The sequence below is a fragment of the Pangasianodon hypophthalmus genome, chromosome 19 (assembly GCF_027358585.1).
Source record: "Pangasianodon hypophthalmus isolate fPanHyp1 chromosome 19, fPanHyp1.pri, whole genome shotgun sequence".
Lineage (NCBI taxonomy): Eukaryota > Metazoa > Chordata > Actinopteri > Siluriformes > Pangasiidae > Pangasianodon > Pangasianodon hypophthalmus.
This window is the reverse complement of record NC_069728.1, coordinates 389,638-401,314: the sequence shown is the minus strand read 5'-3', so window position 1 is coordinate 401,314 and position 11,677 is coordinate 389,638. Positions and strand designations below refer to the sequence as shown.

The following is an 11,677-nucleotide window of genomic DNA, read 5'->3' as shown; positions in this document are numbered from 1 at the left end:
AAAAGCCGGCGTTCGCGAGCGCCGTGTATTCTGTTTTTCATCCGTGAAGTGCAGAGCTCGACGCCATGGCAAGAACCAAGCAGACCGCCCGTAAGTCCACCGGTGGCAAGGCGCCCAGGAAGCAGCTCGCCACTAAGGCCGCCCGCAAGAGCGCCCCGGCCACCGGCGGCGTGAAGAAGCCTCACCGTTACAGGCCGGGCACCGTGGCTCTGAGAGAGATCCGCCGTTATCAGAAGTCTACTGAGCTGCTCATCCGCAAGCTGCCCTTCCAGCGCCTGGTGAGAGAAATCGCTCAGGACTTCAAGACTGATCTGCGTTTCCAGAGCTCGGCCGTCATGGCCCTGCAGGAGGCGAGCGAGGCGTACCTGGTCGGCCTGTTCGAGGACACCAACCTGTGCGCCATCCACGCCAAGAGAGTGACCATCATGCCCAAGGATATTCAGCTGGCCCGCCGTATTCGCGGAGAGCGCGCTTAAACGACGACCGCGTCTAATCTACACAAAGGCTCTTTTAAGAGCCACCTCACAGTCTCAGCGAAATGAGCAAGTCTTCGTACCTTGGCTGTTTAAAAACTAAATGTAATGTGGTAGGGAAAAAAAAAAAAAGAACCTTTGAAATATTTTTATAACCTGTATAAATATATACATTATTATAAATATTATATAATGTTTGTGTGTTATGTGCTTATACGCGCGCGCTCTCACGCTGTGGCACACTTACAGTGAAAAGGGAGCAGTGAACCATAAGGTTTATTTGTGACGTCATGCGCTGGGGTCAGAGGCTTAGAACTATGCTGTTGGTTTGATTGACAGTTTTTCCCTTTATGACGCCGCGGGGATTCATCGGTCTTTAAATGTTGTGGTTTCTGCGCGCGCCTCTTCACTAATTTGAAGGGGAGAAGCAGAAGGGTTTCTCCGCGTTATCGTCATTCCGCCTAATATCCATCTGCACTTGTCTTTCTTTTCTGCTTAGAAATGATCAGATATAATACTATATTTAATCATTGGTGTATATTTATCAAGGACAACATGTGACATTTTTATTTATTCATTCATTCAATCGCTCATTTATGTCTTTATATAGCGTTTTTAACATTTAAAATGAAAAATTCCTGCTACTACTAATAACAACAATAATAACAACAATAATAATAATAATAATAGTGATAGTGATAGTAAAGAGTTGAGAAGAGGCGTGTGTTGGAGTTGCTATGGCAGAATGATCCAGTGCACAGTAATAAGGCTGATGAGCTCTGTGTCTGTGGGAAGGACACAGCGGCGCTGCGTGTTGTGCTGGATGGAGCTTGACTGCCCTCGTGCGGCCAAATCCAGGAACTGCAATTTCCCAGATTCAGTGTTCTGTTATGAAGCATTTTATGGAGGTGTTTATAAGTCTAAACTTGTAGTAGTTAGCCGGGGGAGAGTGCAGAGAACTGGGGGGGTGGGGGGTTCGGGGCTGTAGCTGCGTTCACGATATACACAAACATGTGGAAAACTGCAAAAAAAAAATTTCTTTTCTTAATCTGCATATAAAGATTATTTTAGAAGCTGCTTTTGCTATATATATATATATATATATATATATATATAGATAGATAGATAGATAGATAGATAGATAGATAGATAGATAAACATACACACAAAACATCAATTCGGGGTCCCTGTGAGTGTACATGGAGGGGGGACGGGGGGCAGAGAGAAAAGTCAACACCAGAGAAACACCTTGTACATATATTGTTGTTGATGTTGTTTATTATATTTGTAATTTTGAAAGGCATATATATGTGTTCTTTGTACCTGCAGTGAACCATTATGACTTCATGTACAGAGTTCTAGCTTGATGGTTTGATTGACAGTTTTTAGAAGTCATTTGCTAATCCTAATAATATTGATATGAATGTTACTACTACTACTAATAATAATTATTATAAAAGGTTGTTGTGTGCAGTGCTGTGTGTTGTTGTGGATGGATCTTGACTGCCCTTGACGTTGCCCTAACCACTGCTGTTTATAGCCGCAGGTCAATTCTACATCTGCAATAAATAAAATAAATAAATAAATAAATAGGAGGAAGAACCTTTAAGAAATGTTTGTCAGTGCTGTGTTTGTTGCGTGTTAGAACAACAATCAGTAATAATTCTTCTGTTACTACTACTACTACTTATAATAATAATAATAATAATGAGAAGAAGAAGAAGAAATAATAAAGAGAGACTAGAAGAAAGAATAAAGGATGAGGAGTAAAATAAAATTTGCTGTGTGCAGCGCTGGGTGTTGTTGTGGATGGCTCGTGTGGCCACTTTTAGGAAGTGCACTTTGCCCTAATCACTGCTGTTTATAGGCGCAAATATAGCAAGTCTATGTAATAAATCGTAAAAAAAATAAATAAATAAAAATAGGAGGGACATGCTGTAAGAAAAGTTTGTCAATGCTGTGTTTGTTGCGTGTTAAAAAATATATTAAAACATGATGACAACAACGACAAGAGCAGTAATAACAATAATTCTGCTATCACTACTACTACTACTTCTTCTTCTACTACTACTGCTACTACTCATAATCGCCCTCGTGTGGCCACGTTTAGGAAGTGCACTTTGCCCTAACCACTGCTGTTTATAGGCGCAAATATAGCAAGTCTATGTAATAAATCGTAAAAAAATAAATAAATAAATAAAAATAGGAGGGACATTCTGTAAGAAAAGTTTGTCAATGCTATGTTTGTGGCGTGTTAAAAAATATATTAAAACATGACAAGAACAGTAATAACAATAATTCTGCTATTACTACTACTACTACTACTACTACTACTACTACTACTACTCATAATCGCCCTCGTGTGGCCACGTTTAGGAAGTGCACTTTGCCCTAATCACTGCTGTTTATAGGCGCAAATATAGCAAGTCTATGTAATAAATCGTAAAAAAATAAATAAATAAAAATAGGAGGGACATGCTGTAAGAAAAGTTTGTCAATGCTATGTTTGTTGCGTGTTAAAAATATATTAAAACATGATGACAACAACGACAAGAACAGTAATAATAATAATTCTGCTATCACTACTACTACTACTTCTTCTACTACTACTACTGCTACTACTCATAATCGCCCTCGTGTGGCCACGTTTAGGAAGTGCACTTTGCCCTAACCACTGCTGTTTATAGGCGCAGGTCAAGTCTACAGCTGCAATAAAGAGCTAAAACAAAAAAAAAGGATTGAATTAAATTTAAGAATTGTTTGTCAATGCTATGTTTGTTGCGTGTTAGAAAATATGTTAAACCATGATGACAACCGCAATCACAATAACAACAACAATCACAATAATAGATCTTCTGTTACTACTACCACTACTTCTAATAATAATAATAATAATAATAATAATAATAATAGGAGAAAACAATAAAGAAAGACTAGAAGAAAGAATAAAGGATGAGGAGTAAAATAAAGGTTGTTGTGTGCAGCGCTGTGTTGTTGTGGATGGATCCTGTCTGCCCTCGTGTGGCCAAGTTTAGGAAGTGCACTTTGCCCTAACCACTGCTGTTTAAAGCCGCAAATATAGCAAGTCTATGTAATAAATAGTTTTAAAAAAAAAAAAAAAAAAAAAAAAAAAAAAAAAAAAAAAAAAAAAAAAGGGGGGGGGGAGCGGGGGGGGGGGGGGGGGGGCGGCGGGGGGGGGCATGTTTGTCAATGCTATCTTTGTTGCGTGTTAGAGCGTATATTACAACATGTTTACAACAGCCAACATCAGCCAACAACAACAATACTACTATTACTAGTGATGATAGCGATGCCGCGCTGTGCTGGCTGAACGGTTAAGGCTCTGGGTTTTTGCTCGTAAGGTCGGGGGTTCAAGCCCCAGCACTGCTTCCACACAAGCTGGGATATCCTGTTTAGTATTATTTGTTTATTTTTATCTAAGCTTATGTTATAGATTAATAATACTACTACTGATAATAGCTATTAAATAATAATTATTTTTTAATATGACTAATAGGCATTAGTGTTTATTATAATGATTATTTATGAAATATTGTCATTACTGTATATCATTGCTATTATTATGTATTATATATCACAATTATGTGACTCCGTTTCATGCCAGCTGAAGTGGATTCGGCTGCTCTTTGTACCTCTGCTGTAATATAAATGGCAACTGATTCTACAGATTTCTGCTTAAGGTGCAGTATTTGGAGATTGGGAAGGTAGTTGTGTGTTTGCGTTGGTCTGTGATGTGCATCTTGTAAAACTGTGTGGAATGTATCGTGTTGTGACCAAACACCAGGAAAAAATTCCTAATACATGTCACTACATATGGCAACTAGAATTATTCTGATAACAACACCAACAACAGCAACAATGACACTGCTGCTACTCCTACTACTCCTACTACTAATAATAGTAATAATAGTAATAATGCGCTACTATTATTAATACCATTCCATTGTATAAGGCTAACAGACATCGTGTTCACCCACGTGTGGGCCGCATTTCGAAACTTGACTGCCTGCATTTGTAGTAAATAACTGGGTTCGGATAATGAAAATGATTTGATCAATTAAGCGTATGAATGCGTGTCACATACATCACACGGGGTTGTTTGTCACCGCTGTGCATCGACACGCTTTTCTACATGACAGTCTGATCGACACGGCAGTCTGAAATGATGAACATTGTTAGACGTCTAATAAATGAGTAAAGTAAGACGACGCGTTATGAACGGTGTTCACGGTTGCTGGCATAATTTTCTACACGGTGAGTTAAAGGCGCACAACTATCAGATTCACAGTTCACGGACTGTGTTTTATTTGGCCGAGTACAAGAGAGTGTAGGAGGAATCAGACTCTGTTGTTGTGCTCATATGACTATGGCATCGGCACAAATTTAACTTCTTACGGCTTTTGGCTTTGTGTCGACGCACGTGTTTGATGAATTGTATGTTAGTTTCTTTGGCACAAATGGTGAAGCGAGTATGCTTTCCTTGCGAATGACACTTGGAGTTTAAGAATGAGGTTAGTGTTTGAGAAAATGTATCTATTTTAGACATTATACCTTAGAGAGGCCATTATATTTTGCCTTTGAGAGAGCTGATAAAGTAAGGCCCGAGAGTTGCCCTCGCATTCCTTTCTGTGCCGCTTGTCAGTTAAGTGATTGGCATTTGTGAGTGATCGATTGGTGTGGTAAAATGTGGGCTCGATTAAAAGTGTACACAGACTTTGATGGCGATCGGCTGAATGAGGGGCCTACTAATAAGATGCTGTGCTGCTACGCGAGACCCGTCGTTACAGCGGACCTAGGAGGAACGTCTCGTGTCTGTAAAGGGAATGTCGATGTTTTACAAACACAGAGTACTTTTACTAACCTCCTTACACTGACGGGTGTTTGGCTGTATTGTTTTTTGTTTTGTCTTTTTAAATATACACCTTGCATATCGGAATAAGACTTCTACTATTGTTACTACTACTGGAAAAACAACTACTACTACTACTACTACTACTACTACTACTAATAATAATAATAATAGTAATAATAATGTTTGTGTGTATAGAGAGGGTGAGGAAGAAGAAGACGCTAGCAGGTAGAAAGCTGTGGCGTTCTGTTTCTTTTTGAATGTGCTCTATTGTGTGACCGTTGGTCTTAGGCCCGCCTCCTCGCCTGTTCTCAACAAGGTCCTGTAGAGGGCGGATAAATATGTGGGCGCTGCGCGGCGAGTTTTATTGAGCAGCTTGACTTCGAGAGAGCAGCATCATGTCTGGCAGAGGCAAGGGCGGAAAGGGGCTCGGCAAAGGAGGCGCCAAGCGTCACCGTAAAGTTCTTCGCGATAACATCCAGGGAATCACCAAGCCGGCTATTCGCCGTCTGGCTCGCCGTGGCGGTGTTAAGCGTATTTCCGGTCTGATCTACGAAGAGACTCGCGGTGTGCTGAAGGTGTTCCTGGAGAACGTGATCCGCGACGCCGTCACCTACACCGAGCATGCCAAGAGGAAGACGGTCACCGCCATGGATGTGGTGTATGCCCTGAAACGCCAGGGACGCACCCTGTACGGCTTCGGCGGTTAAACGCTCCAACACCGAACGACGCGAACACAACGGCTCTTTTAAGAGCCACCCAAACATCCAGAAAAAGAGCTGTTCCTCGTGCTGTGTGTGTGTGTGTGTGTGTGTGTGTGTGTGTGTTTTTTTTACACACGTAACACATAAGTAGAAGATAATTTATATATGAACACAAAATCATAAACAATCTAGTTTTACATGTTTATATCGTGTGTGTGTGTGTGTGTGTGTATATATATATATATATATATATATATATATATATATATATATATATATACACATGTACATAATGTGTGTGTGAATTACATAACGTGTGTGTGTGTGTGAAACGCGTTAGAAGACTATAATAGAATTTTTTTTTCTTCTTTTGTCATAGTGCACATTGTTGTGAATATAAAAAGGCGGGAAGGGAAACAAAGCGTAGCGGGGGGGCGAGCGAGGAGGAGGAGGAGGAGGAAGAGGGCGGAACGGTGGGAGGCTCCCTGTATGAGGCGGTGTGGGATTTTGACCAATAAAAAAATGTTCTTCGCTTGTGCCTAATTACAATGTCGGCCTGTAAATAGAGCGGCCGCGAGGCGGGCGTTATTCATTTTCTCGCAGTCTACAGGAGAAGCAGCAGCAGCAACATGCCCGACCCAGCCAAGGCCGCTCCCAAGAAGGGATCCAAGAAAGCCGTGACCAAGACGGCCGGCAAAGGAGGCAAGAAGCGCAGAAAGTCCAGGAAGGAGAGCTACGCTATCTACGTGTACAAAGTCCTGAAGCAGGTGCACCCCGACACCGGCATCTCTTCTAAGGCGATGGGTATCATGAACTCGTTCGTGAACGACATCTTCGAGCGTATCGCCGGTGAGTCCTCTCGTCTGGCTCATTACAACAAGCGCTCCACCATCACCTCCAGGGAGATCCAGACCGCCGTGCGCCTGTTGCTTCCCGGCGAGCTGGCCAAGCACGCCGTGTCCGAGGGCACCAAGGCCGTCACCAAGTACACCAGCTCCAAGTAAAGCGCCTTACCGCCGTCTTCATCAACCCAACGGCTCTTTTAAGAGCCACCCACTCCTTCATATAAAGAGCAATTTCTTCTTTTCCTCCCTGTCTCTCTCTGTGTGTGTGTGTGTGTGTGTGTGTGTGTGTGTGACGGGGGGAGGGGGGGCGCGTTCCCCGCCGGCTTTTATCGCGCTGTTCCCCCGCGACTGTTTTGTTCATTGTGTGAGTCTTGTAGTATGCTAAATGCGCAGGTGAGTAATTATAAACAATATTGTACGAGCATCATGCGTTCTCAATGTTGTTAAATAGTGGAATGGCAGCATGAAGTAGTTCTATCAATCAATGTTATAGCACTGCAAAGGAATTCAAAATGGGCTTCTAGAGGCACAGAGTACTTCAAAATAGTGTTCTAGCTGGACTAAGTAATTCAATTTAATGTTATGGCACCACAAAGTAATTTGAAATAGGCTCATAGAGGCAAAAAGTAATTGAAAGTAGGATTACAGCTGCGCAGAGTAATTCAAAATAGTGTCATAACAGCAATTAATAATTCAGTGTAATGTTATAATTTCACAAAGTAATTCAAAATAGGATTATAGCAGCACAGAGTACTTCTAAAAAGGGTTATAGCAGCAGGAAATAATTGAGATTAGGTTTATAGCGGCACAAAAGAGTTCAAAATAGGTTTATAGCGGCGCAGACTAATTCGAAATAAAGTGTGTAGCAGCACAGAGTAATTCAAAATAGGCTTATAGCAGCATGAAGTAATTCAAATTGATGCTACAGCACCACAAAGTAATTCAAAATAGGATTATAGCAGCACAGAGTACTTCAAAATAGGGTTATATCAGCATGAAGTACTTCAAGATAGGCTTATAACGGCACAGAGTAATTCAAAACAGGGTTATAGCTGCTCAGAGTACTTCAAAATAGGGTTATAGCTGCTCAAAATATGGTTAGAGCAGCACGATGTAATTCAAATCAATGTTGTAGCAGCAGGAAATACTTCAAAATAGGGTTATATCAGCATGAAGTACTTCAAGATAGGCTTATAACAGCACAGAGTAATTCAAAACAGGGTTATAGCTGCTCAGAGTACTTCAAAATAGGATTATAGCTGCTCAAAATATGGTTAGAGTAGCACGATGTAATTCAAATCAATGTTGTAGCAGCAGGAAATACTTCAAAATAGGGTTATATCAGCATGAAGTACTTCAAGATAGGCTTATAACGGCACAGCATAGTTCAAAATAGGGCTTTAGCTGCACAGAGTACTTCAAAAATAGGCTCATAGCGGCGCAGTGTACTTCAAAATAGGCCTGTAACAACGCAGTGTACTTCAAAATAGGCTCATAGCGGCGCAGCGTACTTCAAAATAGGCCTGTAACAACGCAGAGTACTTCAAAATAGGCCTACAGCGGCGCAGAGTACTTCAAAATAGGCCCATAGCGGTGCAGAGTACTTCAAAATAGGCCTACAGCGGCGCAGTGTACTTCAAAATAGGCCTGTAACAACGCAGAGTACTTCAAAATAGGCTCATAGCGGCGCAGAGTACTTCAAAATAGGCTCATAGCGGCGCAGAGTACTTCAAAATAGGCCTACAGCGGCGCAGTGTACTTCAAAATAGGCCTGTAACAACGCAGAGTACTTCAAAATAGACTCATAGCGGCGCAGTGTACTTCAAAATAGGCTCATAGCGGCGCAGAGTACTTCAAAATAGGCCTGTAACAACGCAGTGTACTTCAAAATAGGCTCATAGCGGCGCAGTGTACTTCAAAATAGGCTCATAGCGGCGCAGTGTACTTCAAAATAGGCTCATAGCGGCGCAGAGTACTTCAAAATAGGCTCATAGCGGCGCAGTGTACTTCAAAATAGGCTCATAGCGGCGCAGTCAAAATAGGCTCATAGCGGCGCAGTGTACTTCAAAATAGGCTCATAGCGGCGCAGTGTACTTCAAAATAGGCTCATAGCGGCGCAGAGTACTTCAAAATAGGCCTGTAACAACGCAGTGTACTTCAAAATAGGCTCATAGCGGCGCAGTGTACTTCAAAATAGGCTCATAGCGGCGCAGTGTACTTCAAAATAGGCTCATAGCGGCGCAGAGTACTTCAAAATAGGCCTGTAACAACGCAGAGTACTTCAAAATAGGCCTGTAACAACGCAGAGTACTTCAAAATAGGCTCATAGCGGCGCAGTGTACTTCAAAATAGGCCTACAGCGGCGCAGCGTACTTCAAAATAGGCTCATAGCGGCGCAGTGTACTTCAAAATAGGCTCATAGCGGCGCAGAGTACTTCAAAATAGGCCTGTAACAACGCAGAGTACTTCAAAATAGGCCCATAGCCGCGCAGTGTACTTCAAAATAGGCCTGTAACAACGCAGAGTACTTCAAAATAGGCCTACAGCGGCGCAGTGTACTTCAAAATAGGCCTGTAACAACGCAGAGTACTTCAAAATAGGCTCATAGCGGCGCAGTGTACTTCAAAATAGGAGTATAGAGGCACAAAGTAATTCTAGTTATATGCTGTATGCATATGCAATGTTCTAGCAGCAGGAAATACTTCAAAATAGGATTCTAGCCGTACTGAGTAAATCACAATCCCAAGTTTAAAGCCCTGTGGATGAAATACAAAAGATAGACGTGTGAAGATAGAAGCGTGGACTAAATGCAAATGCATTTATAGCAGCATTGGCTACATTTATCCCAATAGAGTAATAGCAGAACGTAGTCAATTAAAACCAGGCGATAGTTGAATAACAACGAATAGGGTTAGAGCTCTGCTGAGTTCATAAGACTAGGGTTACAGCAGTGTGGAATTACATAAACATGAGGCTATAGCAGAGCCGGGCTAAACGGCACTAGGGTTAGGGCAGAGCCGGGCTAAACGGCACTAGGGTTAGGGCAGAGCCGGGCTAGACGGCACTAGGGTTAGGGCAGAGCCGGGCTAGACGGCACTAGGGTTAGGGCAGAGCCGGGCTAGACGGCACTAGGGTTAACTCGGGCTAGGGCGGAGACAGGCGCGGGTAACGAGGCGGAGGCGCGCGCCCGTTAAGGCGCCCACGAGGCGCACCTGGCGCCCCGGGACCACAAGAGGACGCGGCCGCGCACGAGGAGCGCCAGCCCGAGTGCCGGCGCCAGCCCGAGCGACGAAGACCAGACGAGGACAAAGACGCTGGGAGTCACGCTGCGGGAGTCGCCTCGTCCCTCCGAGCGCGCCCGCTCGCTCTCCACCCATGTGCTTTACACGGCCCAAAAGGGGCCTCGGTTCACATACTGCACGCCACACTCGGCCCGTGCAAACATAGCAGCAGCACTCACACGGCTCTCCTTCAACTCGGCCCGGAGGCCTCGCAACGGCCACGCCGTTTTTTGCCCTCTTTTTACACAGCACAACGCACGAAATGCGCGGCCCGCCGGCTCGAGCGCCAGGCGCGCCGTGCACTTTTGTGGCCGCCGCGCGAGATTGGTGCTCTCCTCCTGGCCGTGGCGGGCCGCGGGAGAAACGGGAAAGCCCGTTCTCGCGAAACGCGTGCTTGAACGCTTTGGAGCTTGCCTGACGGGTCGGATTTTCGCCGCGAAATGCCATGAGAAAACACAGTTGCGAGCGCATCGCGGAAGCGCAGTCATTCAGCGGCGCCCGGGTTGAGTCTACAACGTTCTCATGTCTGCTTTTAAGACCAGCCCCCCGGCCGCGGGGAGGGAGGTTCCTGTGTTACACAGCGCCACAGCGATTGACTCCTTTATTCTACTTAGCTCCGCACACACAGACATGGCAGAAGTCGCTCCCGCGCCCGCCGCCGCGCCGGCCAAAGCGCCCAAGAAGAAAGCAGCTTCGAGGACCAAGAAAGCGGGCCCCAGCGTCGGCGAGCTCATCGTCAAGGCGGTTTCCTCGTCCAAGGAGAGGAGCGGCGTGTCGCTCGCCGCTTTGAAGAAGGCTTTGGCTGCCGGCGGATACGATGTGGAGAAGAACAACTCCCGCGTCAAGCTCGCCGTCAAGAGCCTCGTGACAAAGGGCACTCTGGTGCAGACCAAAGGGACCGGCGCGTCTGGCTCTTTCAAGCTGAACAAGAAGCAGACCGAAGCCAAGAAGCCCGCAAAGAAAGCCGCGCCCAAACCCAAGAAGGCGGCCGCCAAGAAGCCCGCCGCGGCTAAGAAGCCCAAGAAGGTAGCGGCCAAGAAACCCGCCGCCGCCGCCAAGAAGTCTCCTAAGAAGGCGAAGAAGCCCGCCGCCGCCGCCAAGAAAGCCACCAAGAGCCCCAAGAAGGCGAAGAAGCCGGCGACCCCTAAGAAGGCAGCCAAGAGCCCCAAGAAGGCAAAGGCTGTGAAGCCCAAGACAGCAAAGCCCAAAGCGGCAAAGGCGAAAAAGGCAGCCCCCAAAAAGAAATAAACATGTTTGTGTGTTTCATTCATGTTTTTCTTCCTTAAACGGCTCTTTTAAGAGCCACCCATATCTTCGTTTAAAGAGCAATATTCCCTGTCCTCTCATGACACAAAGTGATGCTTTTAGTGGATTGGATTCCTCCTCCCAAAACGGTGACAGAGGCTGTAGGAGGAACATGAACATATGGGCAAACTAGTAAGAATTTACATTTCTCTGTAGCGTTGTACAGAATTTTGTGCGTTTGTGCGTTTGTATGTCTATT

At 44.6% G+C, this 11,677-nt stretch overlaps 4 protein-coding genes across 4 annotated transcripts; all 4 read left to right on the top strand.

Annotated features, from left to right (window-relative positions):
• The first annotated feature begins 50 nt into the window (after positions 1–50).
• LOC128321744 (histone H3) lies at positions 51–1,046 on the top strand. Its single transcript, XM_053242281.1, has one exon. The coding sequence runs from the start codon at positions 66–68 to the stop codon at positions 474–476; it is 411 nt and encodes a 136-aa protein (XP_053098256.1). The 5' UTR covers positions 51–65; the 3' UTR covers positions 477–1,046.
• Positions 1,047–5,726: 4,680 nt separating this feature from the next.
• LOC128321751 (histone H4) lies at positions 5,727–6,068 on the top strand. Its single transcript, XM_053242290.1, has one exon. It carries the CDS (start codon positions 5,742–5,744, stop codon positions 6,051–6,053), a length of 312 nt encoding a protein of 103 aa, XP_053098265.1. The 5' UTR covers positions 5,727–5,741; the 3' UTR covers positions 6,054–6,068.
• A 608-nt stretch (positions 6,069–6,676) lies between these two features.
• Positions 6,677–7,051, top strand: LOC128321776 (histone H2B-like). Its single transcript, XM_053242336.1, has one exon. It carries the CDS (start codon positions 6,677–6,679, stop codon positions 7,049–7,051), a length of 375 nt encoding a protein of 124 aa, XP_053098311.1.
• A 3,644-nt stretch (positions 7,052–10,695) lies between these two features.
• On the top strand, positions 10,696–11,421 carry LOC128321775 (histone H1-like). The gene has a single exon (XM_053242334.1). It carries the CDS (start codon positions 10,696–10,698, stop codon positions 11,419–11,421), a length of 726 nt encoding a protein of 241 aa, XP_053098309.1.
• Positions 11,422–11,677: the final 256 nt, after the last annotated feature.